Source organism: Antennarius striatus, chromosome 14 (assembly GCF_040054535.1).
Source record: "Antennarius striatus isolate MH-2024 chromosome 14, ASM4005453v1, whole genome shotgun sequence".
NCBI classification, from domain to species: domain Eukaryota; kingdom Metazoa; phylum Chordata; class Actinopteri; order Lophiiformes; family Antennariidae; genus Antennarius; species Antennarius striatus.
Window position 1 is genome coordinate 4428902 of NC_090789.1, and position 23632 is coordinate 4452533.

The 23632-nt window shown below is 42.4% G+C and overlaps 2 protein-coding genes across 3 annotated transcripts; both read left to right on the plus strand.

Annotated features, from left to right (window-relative positions):
- Positions 1-674: 674 nt before the first annotated feature.
- LOC137607022 (ankyrin repeat and IBR domain-containing protein 1-like) lies at positions 675-19848 on the plus strand. 2 transcript variants are annotated; one of them, XM_068332432.1, is made up of 21 exons: positions 675-1274; positions 4102-4438; positions 6787-6958; positions 7072-7203; positions 7798-7989; positions 9119-9236; positions 9360-9580; positions 10020-10108; positions 10206-10350; positions 10441-10601; positions 10926-11014; positions 11237-11367; positions 11468-11602; positions 11721-11807; positions 11922-11988; positions 12078-12223; positions 12405-12583; positions 12756-12807; positions 15250-15303; positions 15455-15578; positions 15927-19848. In XM_068332432.1, the coding sequence occupies exons 2-21, from the start codon at positions 4251-4253 to the stop codon at positions 17417-17419; spliced, it is 3975 nt and encodes a 1324-aa protein (XP_068188533.1). In that variant the 5' UTR covers positions 675-1274; positions 4102-4250; the 3' UTR covers positions 17420-19848. The 2 variants fall into 2 exon arrangements, with proteins under 2 accessions (XP_068188533.1, XP_068188534.1); XM_068332433.1 differs by having other exon boundaries at positions 675-855.
- A 629-nt stretch (positions 19849-20477) lies between these two features.
- snrpd1 (small nuclear ribonucleoprotein D1 polypeptide) lies at positions 20478-23603 on the plus strand. The gene is made up of 4 exons (XM_068333355.1): positions 20478-20600; positions 21228-21304; positions 22495-22686; positions 23400-23603. Exons 1-4 carry the CDS (start codon positions 20587-20589, stop codon positions 23474-23476), a joined length of 360 nt encoding a protein of 119 aa, XP_068189456.1. The 5' UTR covers positions 20478-20586; the 3' UTR covers positions 23477-23603.
- The last annotated feature ends 29 nt before the right edge of the window (positions 23604-23632 follow it).

A 23632-nucleotide genomic window follows, 5' to 3' on the forward strand; every position in this document is an offset into this window, starting at 1 on the left:
TGGAACATTCTATGGTCTGTCACATGAATCGCTGGAATGGACTAAGAATCCCTAGGACTGCTGCCAGAAAGTGGTGTCTGGCTACGCATCATGTTTGCCTCCATTCATATCAGCAAAAGATGTTCTGCAGAGAACTAGACGCTATTAAGGCTTTAATAATTTTGAGAGTGAAGTTGTTGATAAAGTCAAAATTCTGTGTTGTATTGTGTACCTATGGGATAACACCTGTTTTATTTAAAATGTTCATGCTTGGTCAATGCAAACAGCTGAAAAATAATTTATTTTGCCAACAAATGTAATAAACAATGCAGGTTCAATATTTTTCCTCCAACGTTGTAATATGTTTAGCCAAGCCTTCCTAAAATTAAATGTTCATATTAATATTAATTAATCTCCACTTTTTAAAAAAAACTAAATTAAAATTGTATAAATTTTAATTAATTTTAATTCATCTCCAAATTTCTAATTAAATGAAAAATTAAAAACAACTTTATAAATCAAATTAATTAAAACACTTTTTTAAAAAAGACGTTTCAGTAACAATAACACAACAGCAAGCCAAACATAACCAACGAGAAAACCAACCAATTAAATGACAGCTCTCCATGTGACGCGGCGTGTGGCGCATGCGCACTACGTTTTTCTCTTTGGCAGCCACAACAACATACTGAAGCCATCCAGCCAGTCTCGCCCCTTTGCTCCGAGCAGCATCACCGTAGTCTCCGCCGGCTCCGGTGGCAGAGAGGATGGTTCAGCGGAAAAGCAGCCGGGGATGCGAATGACAGTCAAAAGATAATGGCCCTCGATTTACGAAGGTTTCCTGATGTGCGACGACTGTCAGAGTGAAACGTCTGTGTGAGTAAAACAGCGTTGATTTGGTGTTACCCCGATGGAGGGTCGGTAGTTGTGGCTAACACAACGCGCTAACACCTGGGACACCGCGGTGCTTGGCTAGCTTCGTTGTCGGCAGGAAAGGTTAGCTGCTGGGGGGGGTGTTTTCTCAGGCGGAAACTTGACCACTAAAGGCGAAGCTTTTTTGTCGGTAATATTCTGGAAACGTACACCTAAACACCTGCTTTCCAGTTTTTTGGCTAGCTTTCCACAGAGTGTTGAACAAAGGAGCTTGAACAGAAGGGGCCGCATGGACAGAAACACGAAGAAGTCGGCTGCTGTTTGTTTTGTGCTCCATTTCGTGCTGACACACTTCTTCAGGGGGAACCACACCAGGTCTGGCCTCAATACTGAGCTGATCCACGGTGGCCTGGCTAATTCAGGTGAATGTTGAGCTGTTAACTTACAGTATTACAACACAGAACTCTTGTTTACTCGAGTTGGCTGTAGATGATCCTGATTGTTTACATATCAACAATGATCCACCCAGACTTTAACTGAGATATGTTTGTCGATCTTTGTCAATTGGCAGCAAGTTTGCAAAACTAGTTTTTCCTTTTAAACACCTTCCACTGATAAATATGTTTCAAGTTTGAGGACCTGACGAGTTGGGTTGAGTAGCTATGAAGTAGTCTTTATTTTATTACAAGCATGAAATACTCAGGATTCCTACCAGGAGTGCATTTAATTTGAGAAGTAATTATAGTTTTTATTGACTGTATTAGGTCATACTGTGAGAATACAAAAACAAAACAAAAAAAGCTTAAAACTCCCAATACAATAAAAGACTTTGATGCTTTCGTGACATTCGATTTTGAAGTGATTTTCAAACCCACAATCAAAGGAATATCTCCTTCCATGTTTTTCCATATAAAACCTACTGACATGGCATGAAACATTTCAAATGTCTTTTCCCGTCATCCAAGAGTCGTCAACCTGTCCAAACACAGACAACCTTTGTCCAAACAGTAAGGATTATCATATTTCTGGTTCTTCTTCAGTTGAGTCCTCTATCTTAGAGTATCTCCAAGTCCATTACGGCCACGTGAAGGTAGCACTCGATGATCAGTGGTCTCCATAGCAACGGTGAAGAATAAATTGCGGTGACACAGAGTGGCTACTTTTACTTTTCTGACATCAGAAACTAATGGCTGGAGTTTTGTGGGAGTTAACGCGCTACCCACTGTGGTTCCAGGTTTTCGTCCCGCTCTGTGCGAAGTTTGAATTTTCTCCCAGCGTCTGTGTGGGTTCTCTAGGGGTTCTCCGGCTTTCACACACCTCCAAAAACATGCACTTCAAATGGATTGACTGATCTCATGTAGATCCGTGGTGTACCGGCATCACACCTGGAGTGTACCCTGCCTCATGCCGCAATTCTGCTGGGATAGGCTCCCAGCAGATCCCGAGACAGAGGAAGAAGCGAGTACTGAAGATGAATGAATGAATAGTCACAAGAAATTAGTGATTTTTTTTTTTTAATGTTTAATTTTGTCTAATTGTGTGGTTTTTCTGGTTCGATTGTCGGGAAACCAAGAACACTCTGGCTTGAGTCAGCAGGATTTATCAGACAACACTCATGTGTTTGGAATTTGTGAGTTGTGGAGTCTTGATTATCACCATGGGGAATAGCATTTGTACTTTTCTGTGCTTACCTGTGATCTGGGTTTTATTAATTTCCACACCTTAAGGTCTTGGATGAGTTTAAAGATTAGTGTCAGCCTGGGGTGAAACACTTCAAATCCTCCTTGCTCTCTCTCTGTAGGCTCGAACGGTTTTCATAATGGCACATGAGTGCGCGTCACTGCACAGAGTCAGTTGCTAGACTTACAATCCCTGGAATTCCAAAGTTCCTCCATGTCCCGAATTTGTGTCCTTATTTAGTATGAGAAAGAGACAGTCGGGAATACACAGAGGAGTCAAGTGAACTGGAAATAAACCAGTGAGTATAAAACAGAGGGCCAGGCACACAGACTGACCTATTAACCACCCCCCCTCAACCACCACCACAACAACCACCTCTCTGGATAGACACACAAAGAGACACGTGGTCTTGATTTCTGAATATATCACAGGAGCACAACCTCCAAGATGTTGGCTGTTATTAGCCATTGGTGGGGGGGCTTTTTTGCGGCCTGTTTGCCTCCGTCTGTCAGTGTGTTTTCCCCTCACTCGGGCTCCGTCTACGGGCGTAGAAACTAAAGGCAGCAACCTGTGTTATTCAAATGTTCCAGTTCCCAGCCAGGCAGTGGCCAACTGTAGCCCAGCTTAAAGTGGCTCTTTGTGAGGGCCAGACAGATGGCCATAGAATGAAGACTGTAATGATACCCTCACCAGCCCACACACACACATGCAGGCTCCACTCATTATAGGATGTAATGGTCTGTGTGAAAGAGCGAGAGAAAGAGAAGGAGCGATAAATTGTGAAGACAGATGAAAAGTTGAACCCCTTGATAGAGATGGTGATTGTGTATGAGAAAGACTGCATGTTTGTGTCACCGTGTTGTATCAGGTTTGTTTTAAAGGTGGTCTAGTTTGTGTTAGACCAATAGAGTAAATTTAACATGGATAGAAAGGTTAAAGATATAATAACTTGTGAGTCTACAGTCAGGTCAGAAGCTGTTTTTGGTCGAGCAAACTGAGCTGCAGGAGCCATAGCTGTGATTTTTTTGATGTATTTCCTGTGAGGCAGAGATAAACTGGTTATGGCCTGGCCTATCAGTGCTGCATGGTTTAACACACACTCAAACGCTCATATCTCCAGTGGCAGAAAAGCATGTAAACAGTCTAAAATATGCAAAGTCCTCACAAATTCAAGCTAGCTGGAGTCACAGCGGCAAGCTGTGGCAATATTGACTGTTTTATCAACCGACTGACGACTCAATAGTTTGGATATGATTAACCTTTCCTCTATGTCTGCTGCTTTTATAATTATCTCTTTGACTTTCTCGTTTCTTTTCTTTCTACCTCTTTTCCTGGAAAGACGGCATAATTCCCTCCACACAGCAGATGGACGGATTGATTGATCCGTTTCTCCCTTTTCCATCTGTCTCCCTACGTCTTTCTGGATTCTGTCTTGGTGTACTTTTTTCCTACCTTCACCAGTTTTTTTCCCTCCCAACTCATTCTAATTCTGTCCTACTCTCATGTCCCTTATTCCATCATCCTTTTCCTCTAATCAGTCTTACCCCCCCTCTCTCTCTTTCCCTTCAGGGTAGGAAAACACTGAGCCATGAAGATCTAAGTCGTGACCTGTGGTGAAAGGAGGAGGAGGAGCAGGAGGAGGGAGTTGTAGGCTTGGAAGGTAGACGACGGGCATCTGCTGGAGCTCCCGTTAGACAACCTTTAGCGAGCGCAAAGTCATGGGTAACACAGCCACCAAGTTTCGCAAGGCCCTGGTTGGGGGCGACGAGATCCTGGCCTGGCAGCTGTATGAGGGAAACCCTCAGTTCAGGGAAGGACTGGACCCAAACGCGTCATACGGAGAGCAGTACCAGCACAACACGCCTCTGCACTATGTCTGCCGCCACGCCATGACACGCCTGCTCAGGTAAACACCGATGCTGTAGTCACAAAGAAGAAAAGCGCTTGTTATGTTGCTGAAGAAGATGATGATACCTTCTGAAAGTACTCTTTGAATGATGATGGAGATGTGACGCACTCTACCATCAATGTTTAGATCTATGTTGCAACCGATAACGTTCTCTTTCTATGTTAAAAAAAATAAATAAAACATTAAGACAGAAAAAGTCTCAAAAGATATGTTTGCATATAATTCCAGGCACAGGAAAGTTTATCACCCAGCAGGAATGCTGGTATTCAGACCTACAAAGGACTGATTTAACAAAACTGCAAACAGCAACGTTATGAGGAACCTATTCCCAGCAGGGGAAACAGTTAAAGTTCAGTAGACTTTAACTGAGGAAAATATTTGCATAATGTGTCAGAAACTAGTTCGAGCTGTCCGTTAAGGAGGCAGACCAGTTCCACCTTAAGAGTGTTTGAATTTGTAGCAGAGTTAGCATGCAAAGTTTGAGTGCTTCCTTTTTATGCAAACTTCCTTGGAACAGATGAACATGCATTCTCACCAGCTTACACCCCTTGGATTTTTATGATATCTGATGGGAAACAATCAGAGGCTGGAACTCGATTGACGAGGTCAAACCAAAAAAATGAGTGGGAAAGAAGTTGATGTGTGTTGTTTTTTTTATTTTTTATACTTCCTCTCCAGTCAGCGACGATCAAGCCGCTGGTCATGACTCAAACAGCTGATGCAGTGACTCAGTCGCTGTCTGTGCTTCCTCCAATTATCTTGCATCTGTATGTGTGCTCACTCAAAGTGTGTTTGGAGGGGAGAACTGTGACTCCACAACTGCTCAATGTTTTCAACTCCATTAACACAACACAGTGAATAATGGTGTGTTATTTGCGTCCTTTCCTACTAACCTATAAGGGTCAGAGAGGAGTGCTGAATGCAGCTCTCTGCTTCTGATAAGCATCACAGGAAATCTCTGTCCCGGCAGGTCAGTTGGACAAATGCAGACTGATAGATGGCTGAAAAATATCAGACAGCATAGAAACTCATAAAGATGTCTGCTCCGTGTTTATTTACTGTCTTCTTGTTGTCTCCATGGTCAGTTTGGCTAGAAATTCCCTGAGATTGTGGGAAATCACAAGTACACAGCTTACTGGAACACGGATAAGGTTCAGGAAGTGTAACCCTTCCTCCGGAACGACGGAAAAAACAGTCTAAGAAAAATATGTAAATAAACCTCTGTGACTTGGGTACTCATTGTGAGCCACCGAGTTTCTGTTTTTTGAAGAACTCCAATAACTTCCCTTTTTATTTTTAGAAGTACCTCAAGGCTCGAGTTTGCTTTTCAACCACACGACACAAACTAATAAATCATTTCACCGCGAATTGCACGGCTTTAAACTCTCCCTTGACATTTCCTGCCTTCATCAAACTGCTGTACGGTCGTATGTGACATCCTCTGGATTGTTATTTCTACTACACTGATACTGGGTTTGTCTGCCGTGTGTTTGCGAGCCCAGTGCAGCCGTGGGGGTTGGTGGTTGAGAGGGGAATAATTAGTGATTATTGCTGTGTGGTTGAATTGGCAGTGCACTGACATAAGGGGGAGGCTACAGGGGCTGGTGGCTGACGACAGGATAAGAAGGTCAAAATTGGTCGAGCAGGACAGCAGTAAAAGAAAAAGCAGAAAAAGGGAGACATTCAAACACGAATTCAATGCTGGTTGTTGCTCTATGAAACAGGGATTTTCTTAATCTGCAGGTGCAATCAAATAATGTGGAGAATATCATATGGTAGGAGGAGAAAAGGTAAATTAAGGCTAGAGATGGATGTTAAAAGAAAGCCGTCAAAGGCAACAGAAATCTAGAGACGGAAAAAACAGGTGGAGCCGAATGAAATAAGAGGAAAACTAATCAGCAAATGTAGATTGAGACGGATAACAGCAAAGAAATACTATTTACGAAACAGCAGCCAGAGCCTGGATCAGAGTGCAAGTGGTACATCCATCTGTGTGTGTGTGTGTGTGTGTGTGTGTGTAAACGCCAGCCAGCATATCCATTATCTCTGAGATGTTAAACAGAAATAGTCAATATTCTGCCATCTATCTTGTCTCTCCCTCTGCTTCTCTTCCTGCCCACCATCATTCATCTCACAATCTATTATACTGTTACAGATCACCCTCACTTCATCTTCATCCATCCCTACATCTTCCATTTCATCCACACCCTTCTCTTAAGTTTTCTTCTCATTTCTCTTTGACCTCCTTTTCCACTCCCTGATTGATTGAGGCCGTCTTTCCGCCTCGCTTTCTACTATTTTGTAGTGTTTAATTCAATCCCTTCTTTGTTGCCTGCTACTTAAAGGTCCTTCCTGTTCAGTAAAGAGGGAAACCCCAATAAGCGTAACGTACACAACGAGACATGCCTTCATGTGCTGTGCCAAGGGCCACAGATCCTGCTGCTGTCAGAGGGAGCGCTGTCGCCGCGACTGGCCCGCCCCCACAGGGACGAGCAGCGTCGCGCCGACTGCCTACAGGTACAAAATGCACGGACGAAGTGTATTAAAGAACACGTGAAACAAAGCTGACGCGTGAATTTCCTCTCAATGTCATTCGGTGTGTGTGTTGGTGGATTCCCCCCTAACGCCAGCTGATGCTGAACTGGACTGGAGCCAGGCTGGAGGGAGGCCAGTATGAGAAGGCCAATGTCAACGCCACCGACAATCATCACAGCACCTGTCTGCACTACGCCGCCGCCGCGGGCATGAAGAGCTGCGTGGAGGTAAGAGAACAAGCTTGATTTCCTGTCTCTGTGTCTGTGATTGGATCTGTTCTGATTTTTTACCGCCAGTAAAGTCATCACGAAGGTCTGCTTTGTGTTTTTTGACTCGTCCGATCCCCAGTAACGCTTCTTTCCGTTCTTGTTTTTCACAAGATTGTACTGCCTTGAAAATTCAATTTCTGGATTAAAAGAAAAATAAACAGCCTGTAGGAAGAAAACCCAGAAAATGTGAAGACTTCTCTCCACCTTTATATTCCCTATCTCCCTCCTGCTTCAATTCATCTCCATCACAATGTTCTCTCTTTCACATTGTGCTTTTCCCTTCCTATTGTCTTTTTTTCCTCTCTCTTCATGTGTCACTGTCTATTTCACGTCTGGTATGTCTTTTGTTTTCTGCCATCACATCTTTGTTTACTCTTCCTCTTCTCCTTCCTCCTGTTTTCTTTTTTGTCTGCCATGCTTGCTGTCACCTCCCGCTTATTTTGTTCTCTTTTGTTGCGACTTCCTTCCATTTCATCTTCCTCTCCTTTATCCGCTTCTGTCCTCCCAATCCTTTTGTTCTCATGTTTTCTCCGTCCCTGTCCCTCCATCTAGCTGCTAATCCAGTGCGAAGCAGACCTTTTCGTGGAGGATGAAGACAAGTTGACGCCATGCGACCACGCGGAGCGGCATCACCACACCGAGCTGGCGCTCAGCCTGGAGTCGCAGATGGTTTTCTCCTCGTCATCAGCTCAGCAGTCAAACACAGACGCACACGGCGAAAGCAACCTGCTGCAATACAAGGAGGTGAGATCACCATTGTGAAAAGTAGGTGGTTCAAATTAAAATTAGTGTTTTATCTTTTTACGCCTCCACTATTGTTGGCATAGGGTCACCTTTGTCTGTCCATACCTAACAGGTTTGATAGGAGTCAGAGTTAAATAAATGTTCTCTCTGCATCTCGATGTTTTTTTATTTTTATATTTCGGTGCACATTTGAACTTATGCAATTGTTGGCGATGTCTCTGAGCTAGATTATGAACGAGCAAAACTTGGATCCAAACACAAGAAGCAGCGGCATTTAGCCAGCCGAAAGACCAAAGAAGAGTGAGGACAATCTTGTTCCTCGTGGAGACGTCTGTGTTCTCCGACAAATGTTCTAGTTTTGTTTTGCAAGGTCACAGATTTTAGTCAGTGTTGCCGCTTTGATAAGTTCTCTTCTTGGGGAATATCCTCACAGTAACGGGAAACATTCAGTCCTGTGTTTTTATGTCAAGAGCATTTTCAACTTTTATTTTTTTGCAGTTTGATTTGGAATTTTTTTATATGATGGTAACTGAAAAATGTTATTCATTTTATATTTGTTGATCATATGATGTCACTTGTGTCAAATGTTTCCTGCCTATTTTTATCCTTTGACCGTTTTTCCCCTTTTTTAAAAAAAATATTAGAGTTGTAGATTGTACACACAATGCTTCGTAAAAATATACATCCCCTTCTTGCTGCCTCACTGGCTTGCCCTTTTTTTACAGTTAGTTCTGCGTTATTAATACTGCTGCTGCCTGCGTAAAAGCATAAAAACTGTGACTCCCTGTCTACCCATAGCCACGTTTATACGGCCAATAAAAGTGTCCCATTTTGAACAGGCTGGTGGTTCAGACAGAAAAAAACAAGAAATCCTAACTTTTTGAATCTTGACATTCTTGTCTATCTGGTGGTAAATATTAAACAGAAACAACATTAATTAACAGCAACACTTGGGTTGTGTTTGTCCAAGATTTTTCTGCTTTGTCTGCATGTTTACAGTTTTGGGTGAAAAGACAGTTTACACCTGCACCCACTTCACATCATGTATCTTTCATTCCCAACATACCAACCTCTTCCCTTTTTCTCTTTTCTTTCTTTCTCATCTAATGTTTCTCAACCGTCTTTTCAGCCCTATGAGGGACTGAAGCTTCAGGACCTGCGCAGACTGAAAGACATGCTGATCGTGGAGACAGCGGACATGCTGCAAGCCCCTCTCTTCACTGCCGAGGCCCTGCTCCGAGCACATGGTGTGTGTTTGCTTGTTAGAGGAAGTTGATGTTCAAGAGACCTTCATAAACCCTCACGGCGCTGCTGTTGTGATTTCAAAAATCACGCGCATATTCTCTCCTAACTTGTGTAACCTCTGTCAGACTGGGACAGAGAAAAACTCCTGGAAGCCTGGATGTCGGACGCTGATGCCTGCTGCCAGCGATCAGGGGTGGCCGTGCCCACTCCCCCACCCAGCGGTTACAACGCCTGGGACACCCTTCCTTCGCCCCGCACCCCCAGAACCCCACGTTCACCTCTCACTCTCACCCTCACCTCCCCAACCGACAGCTGCCTCACGCCTGGAGAGGAGGGCCTGTCTATGGTGAGCGCCTCAGCGGTGGCTTGAATCCAGATTACGATCCCAGTAGCTCCTGTAATGAGAGGACAGCCGTGTTTTATAGATATATAAGTGTGTGTGTTGTCTTACACAGATAAGAACTGATGCTAGCTAAACATTTGACCGACTGTCAGTCGATTCTTTTGTTTGATCATTGCTGGTTAATGACTAACCTCACCAGAACAATGGAGGTCATAGTCCACCTTTCCAGCGATGACGCGTCCTTCTGTTCTGTGTGATCACACACAAACACATGACTCGTCTGCTGTGATGTAGCTTTCAGAATTAGCGCTACGGCGCATAATAATTAAAAGATAATAAAACTATTTCACCTCAAAAACTGGTGATATGAAGTTATTGTCAGTAGTGTTGTGCTGGATCGTCTCATCGTTATATAATGCGTTTGTCTTGTGTCTCCCTGCAGTGTGGAATCTGTTTGTGTTCTATCTCAGTGTTTGAGGATCCAGTGGACATGTCCTGTGGACATGAGTTCTGCAGAGCATGCTGGGAAGGGTAGGGATTGTGTTTTGAGCGTAAACGTCCCGGGATACTTGAGTGTTTCAGAGCATTTATGGATGAATTCTTCCTTTACTTCCTGTTTTCTCCTCAGGTTCCTCAATGTAAAGATTCAGGAGGGTGATGCACACAATATCTTCTGCCCAGCCTATGAGTGCTACCAGCTTGTGCCAGTGCATGTGATTGAGAGCGTGGTTTCCAGAGAGATGGATCAGCGATATTTACAGTTTGACATCAAGGTTAAATATTAAACTCATTTAGATACTGTTTCAGGACCTTTTCTTGCTGCATATTTGAACGAAAATGTCTGACTTCTGTTGTTGCTGCAGGCATTCGTGGAGAATAATCCTGCCATCCGCTGGTGTCCGGCTGCACGTTGTGAGAGGGCGGTGCGACTGACCCGACCGGGCCCTGGGGACAGCGACCCACAGAGCTTCCCCCTGCTGCCCTCTCCAGCAGTCGATTGTGGCAAGGGTCATCTCTTCTGCTGGTAGCCTGACATTTACTCATTGGTTATCCATCTGTGCCCTCCTTATGCTCAAAAACGCACTTAACTCATGTTTGTTTTTTGGCATTGTTCCTGTTATCTTCTGTTTCTCACTCATAAGATCGCAGTCTAATTTTAAATCTCGTTTTGCCCCTCCACAGCAGGAAGAAGAAGCCAGTGTGTTAAACATTATTGTGTGACAGCAGTCCTGTTGAAAACTATACAATTAATGTACTTTTCCCCTTCTCCTTTCTGACTTACCTGTATTCAGTCTAATTGTGATTTAGAATGCTTAATTTTCCGTTTATTGCCGCCCTGTGTCCCCAGGGAATGCCTTGGCGAGGCCCATGAGCCATGTGACTGTCAGATGTGGAGGAACTGGCTCCAGAAAGTCACAGAGATGAAGCCTGAGGAGTGTAAGCTGCTCCTGCCATGTTTGTGTTTCCATTCTTTCAGCGACACAGGAGATCGTTTTAGTTACACCGTAGTTAGCACGGCTCTCCAGGATGTGTCAATGTATTTTGTGATGTAGCCGTTAAAGACATTGATATTGACTGAAGGTTGTATCTGCCTTGCAGTTGTTGATTGTGTGTGTGTGTGTGTGTGTGTGTGTCTGTGTGTGTGTGTGTTTTCCACAGTGGCAGGTGTGAGTGAGGCCTATGAGGATGCAGCTAACTGCCTGTGGCTTTTGACCAACTCCAAACCGTGTGCCAACTGCAAGTCGCCCATCCAGAAGAATGAGGGCTGTAACCACATGCAGTGTGCCAAGGTATGCAAGTTAATCCTTTTTAGCTAGAGAGGTTTTTTTTTTTTATTCCCTCATTTGTTTTACCATTGGATCCCTCCTCTCTCTGTCTCTCGTTGTGTAGTGTAAGTATGACTTCTGCTGGATCTGTCTGGAGGAGTGGAAGAAGCACAGCTCGTCAACAGGAGGCTACTATCGCTGCACTCGCTACGAGGTCATCCAGCAGCTGGAGGAGCAGTCCAAGGAGATGACTGTGGAGGTATAAACACCAGCATATAGGAAAAATACTGAATATATTTGGCTGGTGACACACAAGCTCTGCCATATACAGAAAATATTATTCACGATTTTTTTTTTGTTTGTTTTTTTGGTCACAGGCTGAAAAGAAGCACAGAAGTTTCCAGGAGCTCGATCGTTTCATGCACTATTACACCCGCTTCAAGAACCATGAACACAGCTATGAGGTAAAAAAAAAACCTTTACACAAACACAAATTTATGACAAAGAAAAAAGTTCTGAAAATCGTCTTGAGACATTCATTCCAAAGTGATGATTCTCTCCTCCCTCCCTCCTTTCAGTTGGAGCAGAAACTGCTGAAAACAGCTAAAGAGAAGATGGAGCAGCTGAGCAGAGCCTTCATTTGCCGTAAGTGTCTTTTCTACTGAGCTGGACAATGAGATTGTGCTCTCAATCTCTGCTCTGATGACTTTGTTGTTTCTGATAATTTGGCCCAGGTGAAGGCACTCCTCCTGACACTCGGTTCATTGAGGATGGAGTGTGTGAGCTGCTGAAGACGCGGCGTGTCCTCAAGTGCTCTTACCCATACGGCTTCTTCCTGCAGCAAGGCAGCACCCAGAAAGAGATATTTGAGCTCATGCAAGTGAGTCAGTGCATACATACTGTATCACAGCTAAACCCTGAGATAATCTAACAACTACCTTTTCATATTTCTCAAATTTGTTTCTTCGGCAACCTCTGTAAGATTACATTATTTGGCAACATCATAAATCAACATCATAAATTCCTTTCTTGTAATAGTCTCCTGATGATTTTTTTCCCAGACGGATTTGGAGATGGTGGTGGAGGATCTGGCCCAGAAGGTCAACCGTCCGTACCTGAGGACGCCCTGCCACAAGATCATCAGCGCTGCTCGTCTGGTGCAGCAGAAGAGGCAAGAGTTCCTGGCGTCAGTGGCTCGTGGTGTCGCTCCGAACGATTCTCCAGAGCCTCCACGCAGGAAGTAAGAACCAACACACTCACGTTACATGTTTTGTTTTTTGTTATTTGCTCTTTTTAATATCAAAAATTGCAAATATCTGATAAACCAAAACTGAATGTTGAAGTGAAATTGTCCGATTCATGTTCATAGTTGTTACACTTAGCACCGTTTCTGTGTTTGCATTCTGTTTCAGTTACCCTGGAGGATCATGGGACTGGGAGTACCTTGGTTTTGCATCACCTGAGGTAAAAAAAAAAATCTCTTTCTGTTTTAACATGTGCTGTAACTTTTTGGTTCATGTCCAACTGTATTGTTCATGTCCAACGTGTCAAACCTGTATTGAGTGACTCACCTTAACTCTCGGGGACCAAAAAAACATTGCAGATTTTTAAAATTATATACAGGTATATATTATATATTGTGATTGGTGAAATGTAAGTTTCATCTCATCGAGGACAAGGGTAAGAGCGAGAGGCGAGGAGCCAGTGTCTCCCATTGGCTGTAGTCACGTGACACCGTACGCGCATGCTATTGGCTGACAGCATCCAAGTGTGCACTGTGTTCCCAGACTCACGGTTCTTCCTGCAAGTTTACTTTTGCCTTGTGAAGTGGAATTTTTTCTTTGTGAAACCATTGCAATGGCTCCCAGATGTGCTGCAACTTATAGGTGGTTTAATACCAGTAAAGGGAGGGTTCATAGACGTTTAAATTATACATAAATAATAAAATAAATACTTGTTTGCTATATCGTGGATTTTGTTTTGTTTTATTTTTTGTTTAATGAGGGATTACTGTATAGGAAATTTGCTAGTAATTTTCTTTCATTTTTATTTTCTAAATTCTTTAAGGCCTGTCATTTGAAGTGTATAGAATAGCAGATTTTCCCTGTGCGCACACAAGGTGGCCTTTCTCCAGAGACCAGCGATGAAGCGACACCTTACTTAAGACCAGGCATTTTCTGCATCTTTGCAGTCTCCTCCTTGCAGTGAGGGATATGACTCTGATGACTCTCTCAGTAATGAAGAGTCATCATGGAGCCAGGAGGATTCCAGCGAGGAATACATACTGGAGAGTGGAGGAGGAAGAGGCTGCTGAATCTAATACCTCTTGGTAGACATCAAGAAATGGAGAGTTCCTATGCTCTCCCTCCCATGTAGAGACTGGTTTTTGTTTCTCCCTTCATTTTGACCCAAGGGTCATCTGGCTATGCTGTGGCCAGAATCAGAAGCCCTGAAAGTGTTTTTAGGTTGTTGTTTTTTTCTGAAAAGATCCAGCTCATCTTAAACTTTACCAACCTGCAGGGGAGGACGGTGAACAACCGGATGGAGCTGAATCAACAGGAGTTGCGTGCATACCAGGGGTTATTCATTTTAGCAGGTTTATTCAAATCCCAACATGAGTCTGTAAAGGGCTTGTGGAACAAAGTGACGGGTCAACCCATGTTTGCAGCAACAATGGCTGTGAAAAGATTCAAATAAGTCAACCTGGCCCTCTGTTTTGATGACCGACTGTCCCGGCCAAGATTTTACCTCAAGAAAGTAGTGCATCCCTGGGATGCGCTTCAAGACAAATTTATTCATCCCAACATGACGTTTATGTATCCCAAAAGTATAAACACTATACGGTAGAAATGTACGCAAGGATTGAGTTTTGCCAATAGCACAATATAAAATCTAAACAAACTTAATTTTAATGCTTTTACTAATAGCATCATAACTGCTGGAGTGAAAAAGAAAAAAAGTAAAATATATTTTATCAAAATTTTACAGCCTGGTAGTCATTTAAAAAAACAGTTTTAGAAATAAAAAAGTTGTAAGAAATAGGAAAGTTGTAATAGTTGTTTTTTTTTTTCACTTTTGATTTTTACTCAATTGTGTTCTTTGCCTTTTAATTCATATATTCTCCTGTGGACACTGCACCAAGCTGACAGAGATTTCTCCACAGACATTTCAGTAATATCTGTCAGTAATATCTGTCTTTTTCTTCATTGACTTTTGATTGTTTTTTTTATGCAAGAAAGCACTCATTCTCACTTTCTTTTTCTCCAACTTTTGCATCTTTTTTGGAGTGATGGTGATAATCTATCAATTAACCTTTACAGTATTTGTATGTCACTTAATGACATCAGCAGACATTTCAAAGCACTTTAACAGACAGAGAAACCCAACGGGACTCTCCAGCTTATGCTTGCTCTGAAGATCAAAACATAACGACGTTTTCCGGGTTCGAAATTTAAGTGGAGAAATAGAAATCGTCATTATTTTTATTGGATGAAAGTGCATTTAAATCTTGCGTGCCAGGAACGCACGCTGTCTGAAAAACCAGCAAAGTATTGCATAAAACTTTGAGCTCTGTCAAAAAACTAATACAACAAATAAAATATTTTATTAGAAGTATCACCTCGTTTTTGGAGATATCATATATTTTGTGTTTTTCCCATTGGAAAAATATCAGGGTTCTAATGTCCATATAAACACTCATTCATTCATCTTCCGAACTGCTTTTTCTGCTGCAGCAGGGAGCTGCAGCGGAGAGAACAGAACCCGGAGAGAACCCACCCAGACACGGGGAGAACATGTTAACTCCAAAATATTGTGTGTAGCCATTTTAAAGAGTGTCCGAGGGTTAAGTGACTTAACTAATACATGACCGTAGCATCATCTGACTGAGTTTGTTCATGTTTAAAGATGGGAAGTCGTCACTCCGTCCTGGGAGCAGGAGAGCGAGACAGACAGTCACAGGTAACACCATATTTGAATTTTCCACAAAGCACAAACTGTAGTCTCTTGTCCTTTTGTTTGAGATGGTGAACCTGCTCGATACCAAGCAGACATGCAAAAACGGCTTTGAGAACCTGTTTTGAATTTACTCAGCTTGAATTCTCCTTTGCAGGATTATGCTGACATACAGTACCGTCGCAGACACAGGCCCCGGCGCAGAGGAGATATGTTGAGTCTGCACAACCTTAGAAGCGGCAGCAACACACCAGAGACCAGCAGGAGAAATGACAACATAGGTCTAGAAACTTTTTTACAATTCTATATTTAGGGCTTTCACAAAAATAAGGTTGTCCACAAGGCAAAAAAGCAAGCATGAAGTTTATTTTGTACACTGTGTGCATCATTTTCACCTTCACATCATACTCGGTAGAAACATTTTTTATAGCACAAACCTCAGGATCAGCCCGGCTCCATTCAGTCTCAATCAATACATTTTGACTTGTCAATGCATTAGACAACCAGCAAATTGGATTTTAAGTTATTGCTCTATGAATCTTGGTCAAAGCATTCAAGGTGTGTGGTCAGTGAGCTCAGTTATTAAACGATGTGCAGCAGTTCTTGTTCTAATTTATTTTGTCTTCCAGATGCTCCAGAGAGAAGTGAGGGCCGCAGAAAAGCACTGGGTTCTTTGGATGAAGACGACCCAAATATCCTGCTGGCCATCCAGCTATCCCTTCAAGAGTCCCGCAGGGAACGCGGTCTGGATGAAGACCTCGAGGGGAGAGTGGAGCTGGAACGAGGACCTGACAGAGGACAGGAGAGGAGGCCAGGTACCGCGGGAGACCTGGGCGATGTTGCTTTCCACTCCGTTAACACAGACAGTCCTCCAGGAGCTAGAGGGTCCTCCTTCCCCACTTCCTTCTTGGATCCTCCCCGTCCCCCCAGCAGGACAGACTCAACTTACCAGCCTCCCAGGTCTAACTCCCTCCCTCTCCCTCCCCCGCCTCCCTCTCTCAGTGCAGAGCTGCTGGAGCTGGGAGACAGCCTTATGAAACTGGGGAACATAACCACTCCTTATGACCTGGATACACACACACAGGAGCAGCTGTGCTCACACCATGCATACATCCACAGTACACTCACTGCCCCCTACGCCACTGAAACTGCTTACAGCGACTGCAGCCATAGACAGAACCAGAATGTACTGACCGCTTCATATGTGCTTGATCATATCAGCGTCACGGGTCCTCGCTCTGACAGCAAAGAGCAGAATTACTGCCACACTGGAGGTTATTCAGCTGAGGCTGAACACACTGCCTCCTCCATACGTGAACACGCTTATCACCAGACCCGCCGTAGTTCATACAACCAGGAGCATGCAGCCACGTATGACGGCCCCCTAAAAGCAGACAGCTCTCACAACCCAGAACACAGTAGCTCTAGCACTCAGGAGCGTCAGGCTGTTTATGTTCTCGAGTGCCCACCAAAATCAAACCTCCAGCCCCCCGCCCAGTTGTGCCTCCCATCTCCAGAGCTGGAGCCGGAGCTCCTACTGTCACCAGTGATCCCCCCGGGTCCCCCTTTCACCCCCAGTGACCCTCAGAGTCTGGAAACCCTGGACCCGACAGCCAGTGCCCAGCTGCTGGACAACATCATGGCCTGGTTTAACAACAACATCAACCCTGAGAACAACCCTCAGAGTCTGGCCCTCATCCCTTCCCCTCCCACTACAGAAACCGACTCCTCCCCCGACACACACACTGAGACCGAATCAGAAAGTCAGACCTCCAGGGAGGTGACCCTGGCCCCCATCTGGCAGCCCCTGGTGGGCAGGCCAGAAATGGATAACGTGTCAGCGAGCCCCCGTCAAGGTGCCGTTGGCGTGGAGCGTCCGACCACGTCGAGGCCCAGCAGTCTGGACCTGGATCACAGAGAGTCTGGTGAGGACAGTGTGGACACAGGGTGTGTGGCTGACCTGTCGCTGGACGAAGCACACACACACTCGTGCTCACACTCCCCATCTGGAAACAGTCCTGCACACACTGCCCAGGTCACAGAGAGAGACTTGGACCTCATCCTTCAGTTAGAGGTGAACCAGTCGCCTGAGGAGTGGGAAGAACAAGTCCACCTGGTGTGACGGAGGAAGAACAACGTGACACCAAGCACAGGACGAGAGAGGATGAAGAGATGGAAATGAAAGTGAATTAAAAGAAGAAAAGACTGGGGGGGGGGTTTGAGATTTTACAGTGATGCCACAATGAAAGTTGTACGTCTTTGGGAGTAGAGTGTTTACGGTGTGTATTATACTGTATCTAGAGAGGACAACATCCCTGAGGAGTTTGTCCAGTGAAGATGATGTCATACGCAATTTTTTTTTTTTTTTTTTTTACAAGTCCAAAATGATCTTTGAAACAAATGAGTGTGTAAAACATTGAATCAATAGAAAGCTACTGATCTCATAACACATGAAATGCTGCACATATTATTGTTTTCTTAATTAAATTATTCCCTGTCTCCTGTATGTATTCTGTTTGTCCAGGGGAAAGGGTTTTTTTGGTGCTGAACTTAGTAAAATCCAAATTTGCCTCAAACACTCCCACGTTATCGACACGTTGATCCAGCCTCATGCCTGTTGAGAGCGCCAAAATATGATAACCTTGAAGCTCGTTTAGCGTACTGTACAATCAGAGGGCCTGATTCTGAGTTTTGGACCTTCGTGCACAATGTGCCTACTTTGCTCGCGTCCAACACACTATTGGTCCCTCCTTTGTGGTTGCTCTGATCTGCTCGGTAAACATCAAGTCAGTTCAACATGTGTGTGCGGATCTTGTGACACGGGTGTGTCCTTTTTAAATACTTTACAGAAGGAAGTCAAGAGATCGGTTTCACAGCTACAGAGCAGCACTCCTGTGGGTCTTCAGTCACTTGGCAACACGGGTGGGTGCTTGTTGTCAAGGGGTATTGATCCCCCCCGTTCCCTGTTGACTGCACCGCGCAACCACTTGTTCTAAAATATTGTCTTTATCAGCAATGCTCTTTCATTCACAATATTTTGTTATTGCTTTGGCTCAGTTTTTGCAACACAGGACTTTTGCACATTGACACTAATGCAAAATGCTATATTGATCATTTTTGCCTCACTACATCATCTTCATGTCAGTCACTCGTGGGTTTTATCATGGCATAAACGTGTGAAAGATTGAGCAACAATGCTACAAGCCAATAATTACAACATTTTGATGTTCCAATTATTTTCTGTAATCCAACAGTAAGTGTGTTTTGATGCCGCTCACAAGATAGATGTTTGAATAACCACGGTAGTAAAGAAATGATAATATGACGTGTCTACACTCTGTGGACTGAGTGTACTCGTTGGCTGTTTGCACATAAAAACTGAAATGAAAACTGAGACAAAGCAATCAGACGATGCTGAAAACAGAATAAAATGAATTCATTTTGTTCATATTCCACTGCTATCTACTACAGCCTTGCTGTACTACAGATAGGAGATGGGATGGATTCTGTTTTTCTTTGATGTACATTAGGATCAATTGCCCGTTGCCTCGGGTGTGTCTTCACTTCATCCCCACAGTTGTTCCCTATTTTGACAATTCTGTTGAAAGCAACATGAAAAAATTATGTGTCCGTTACCTGCTAGAATTTCCACTGTAGCACCCTTTTCATCCGAGACTTCAGATGTTTTTGTAATGTGAATTGTTTAGTTATTTTTTAAATGAGTTTGTTATTCAACCCTTATCTTCAATTTTTATTTCCCAATTGTAATGTTTACAAAATATTCAAACACTGCCTGTTGTGTCAGTGATGATGGAGTGTTTTAATCATACTTTCATGTCAAGCCAAACAACTGTAAACATATCCGGTCTGATGGCAGAGTCTTAATTGAAATTTCTCCCTCTACTTTCCAAATGGATCCAGTGATACAGAATGTGGTATGGAATTGGAAATGAATTGCTTCTAATTAGTGTGAAGCTGGTTTTTACTGTGAGAACTGGATATGATCTTGATTTTTAAAGCCCTATAATAACATATTACCAATCTGAACATGAAACTGTGAAGGTGCTCGATAGTTTTTGAATGCTGATGAAGAAATTTCATGAAGCCTGCTGACATGCCGTAATATTACAGTCCTTTCATGCCTTCTACAACATGGCTGCACACATTTATTTTAATTTGACTGGTTTCACCAAAAAGGAAGCACTGGGGAGCTTTTAATTTTTGCACAAGCAGGTTGTTAATGTTTCAATCTAATCCACTGCAGAGAACATGTGTGTATTATTAACTTTCTGTTTTCATGATTGATTGGATTTCTGGTGAGAAGTGAATGAACATGCACCATTTTTAAGTCTATATATATATATATTTAATATTTATATATTAACTTTCCCTCAGCCAACCACTACAGAACTTTAAAAAATGCAGTTGCACTCTCATTGATTATACTTAAAACATTCCCAGTTTGTCCATAAGGGAGGTTTGATGTGTGGCCAAAACTGTAAATGAAAGTGTCAGTGCAAAGTTTACTCTCAATAAAAAGAGTTGAAAGTTTCTCGCTATGGTTTGTTGCAAGATTTTGGTTTGCAATCACTTCCTGTTAGAGCCGTCATGGCCAAAGAAGTGACAAAGGTAATTTCATTTTTATTTTACATTTTAAAATGAACATTACTGTTAAGCGTGCAGTCACAGGTAAATAAATATGTAATTCTGGTAAATCAAGAATCAACTCTTTTTTTTTTTTAATGAAAGATTTGCCACAGAGGGGAAATCTCTAGTGTAAATAATAAGTGGCTGTATTCCATTTAGTTGATTCAGTTTTTGGCATTGTTATTGCTTGTTTACTTCCAAACTGTTATGGCTGGGATATGAAAACGACATTGCTAATGTTAAAACACCTGTTGTTTGTTTGCTGATAAATTACATTATCTAGTACTGTAGTTTAAAATTCAAATTTGTCTATTTTAAAAAATGATCTGTTGTGAAAATTTACCTAAAATATTACAAAATAGTTAAATAAAATAGTTTAGAATTGGGTGTAAATTGTAAATAACAGCTTTTATCAAATACAACAAAGTTATATCGTTTTGAATTGACGCTCCTCACCAAACTAGTCTATTCGTTGCTTCACCGCTAGGCGTCGTCTGTACCCATCCTGTTTTCCGTCGCTCTGTTGATGACGTAGTACAACGCGACTACAACGTCAAGCTCACAACAGCGGCCTGTGTTATTACGCTAGCGCTGCAATTTTTACTTCTGGTGGAGAATTTTTCTCTACATTGCGATACCATCATGAAACTAGTCAGGTAAATAGGTGTAAAAAATAACTGTACCTGCGTGCTGTTGAAGTATATGTTCGCAAATTACGTGATGCCGGTGGATGGAAGTAGATGCTAACGAAGGGGTGACGATAAGGCGGGAAGCACAGAGAAATGAATGGAGGCTGCGCGATGTCAAAATAGCTGGCCAGACCACGGGATTATCCAGGGGATGTTAGTTTTACGTTATTTGTAATAGTTTTGCGTACTATTTGGCTGTAAAATGAATAATACGGTATATTGAAGCGATAAAATTTGACAATCTATTTGAAAAGAAAGCGTTAGAGTGAAGGCTTTTGTTCGGGCCTAGTCGGTTTTCATGGGCGTCTTGCGACAAAACAAGCCACCCATTACCAGAAATGTTTTTAGTCTTTTATTTCTGTATTCGAAGATTGTTGAGATTTTGCGATGTTAAACTCGCCTCGCAGGAGAATTTGTTTTGGTGGCTAACGGTCTGTTAACAGTTGCTGGCTAAGATCAAAACTAGCTAGATAGTTAGCATCAGGCTAATCTCGGATTTGCATCTTAGAACGTGTAAATCGCTGAAATTGTTATAATGAGTAATAATTGAGCTGAAACATGTGTTCACGAAGTAGCCTGGTTTGATATTTGCAGGTTTTTGATGAAACTCAGCCATGAGACGGTTACGATTGAACTGAAGAATGGCACGCAGGTGCATGGCACCATCACAGGTAAGCATATTATTGAAATATTATGTCTTTGCACATGTGCTCTGCAATGGGGTGTATTTTATGTTGTGTCGTTTTGACTCAAGCCAATAGTTGAGTTGACCTGCCAGCATTCAAGTTATTTTGTTTATGACTAATACCTAATACATCGGTTTTGCCATCAAATTCATTTGTTGAAGATTTTAAAGTACAGTAGTTTGGAAGGTGCTGCCTAAATGTATTTTAATTGATTTTGTCAATAATGGAGGCTGATCTTTAATTATAATTTAATAATTGTAGTCAAACATGAGATGGCAGATACTCAAACAAAGGTGGAATTTGGTTAAAGAAACCAGGATGCCTGGGTCCATTATCCACTGACAAGTTTGTCTTGTAGTTGTTTTGAATTTACAGTTGTGCTTGAATTCCTTCCCTTGGCTGTACAGTACTCATATTTTCAAAAAACAGTAATCAAACGGGAAAACTAAAATGTCAGAGTAAAAAAAAAACTGTTCCCAGATTTGACACCATATGCAGTTTAGTTTTGTTGATTTGACCTGCCACTGGCAAGTGAAATCAGTACTTGTCAAATAAAATTGCCAAATTCTTATTGCACAAAGACAAGAAAATTTTGGAGTGAAGTTGATTAGATTAACTTTTTCAGTGATGGCTCCTTTTCAAAGGATGTAAAGGACAGCAGTCAAAATAAAATTTAAAACAGCGCACACATATACACCCACAATTTTGAGGAAAACAAAATTTTCCAACTATGAAAATTGAAAAAAAAATCCCAATTGGAACACATTGATTGATACCATCAACTAAGTGTGTCACCTGCAAGATTTTAATGAATTGCTGGAAAGGTTACTTCTGTTTATTTGCCTGATGATGAGATGGATTGTTGCTCCCAGAATTGCATTAGCAAGGAGGGGAAAGCAGTGCATTCACTTTTCAGGTAGATGGTATGTTTGCTGTGTCCTTTTGAATGCAAATAAATAAAAGACTCAATGACATAACTAATGTCATGGTGCTGCAGGCCATTTTAACACCATTTTTAACATCTGCTATATAGGGAAAGGCTGATTAGACAGTCAAATATCTACAGGAAAAACATTGTCTTGAAAGTTGACTGTCTTTGTTGGTGCCTTACTGTCAAAATGAACAGATGATATGAAGACGATGACTCATGCTTTCCCGCTTCTTTTATCCTGTAGGTGTTGACGTGAGCATGAACACTCACCTGAAGGCAGTGAAAATGACCCTGAAAAACAGGGAGCCAACTCAGCTGGAATCTCTAAGTATCCGTGGCAACAATATTCGCTACTTCATCCTCCCTGACAGCCTTCCATTGGACACTTTGCTGGTCGACATCGAGCCAAAGATCAAGTCCAAGAAGAGAGAAGCAGGTGAGAAATACTGGCACATTGAAAGTTTCTCAAGAAAGATGACCCAAATGCAAATGTAATATGTCACAAAGGCATAAGATGTTGTTTCCGTTTTGAACAGTATATTGTGACAGAGAACTGGTTTAAAATTGTCTTTTGTCTCATACCTTACCAGTTCTTTTACCAGCACTGCAAAACAATGTTTCCTGCTGAGCTCCAGATTGTGGCCATAGTTTTTTTCTTACCTCAGATAAATCAGTTTATTGGTGACACATCAGACAAGTCATTCTGCATTTGAGATGCGATGTACATGAATGAAAGCAAACATTTACAGCTAAAACATTTACTGTCTGCTCTGCTCATGATGAGCCTTTTTTTCCTAAAGTTTTACCACTGTCAGCCTTGACTTAAGGGACATTTAACACTTATACACAGATAAAAGTTTATAGATTCTGTTTTGAATTGATGAAAACATGTGTTTGGATAGAAAGTATCTGAGTTGAAGATATTCAGTAACTCATCTTGTATCCTACAACACCACAATGTTCTCTTATTTTATACTGTACATTAAAAGTGATGTTGCAGAGCTGTGATCTGGTTCAACATTAGCAAATATAATTTAGTCCATTTTGTTTTGTGCTGATACCTTGTCAACTAATGTGGTTAAACTGATTCAAACAGATCTGTGATACGTGACGTTCTGGTGAATGACAAACCTTTATCTGTCTTCTCAGTGGCTGGACGGGGTCGAGGCAGAGGTCGAGGTCGTGGCAGAGGACGAGGACGAGGCCGCGGTGGCCCACGGAGATGATCGCCCAGCTCTCTGTCATCTCTGCTGTTTGTACAGGATCTTTTGTTTTTGATTTTTCCAGAGGAAACCTTGTGATTTTCCATGTTTTGTTCAAGTTTTGCTTTTCATTATTTTGTACATTAAAATCTTGAAAGAGAATGAGTTTGACTGAATTCC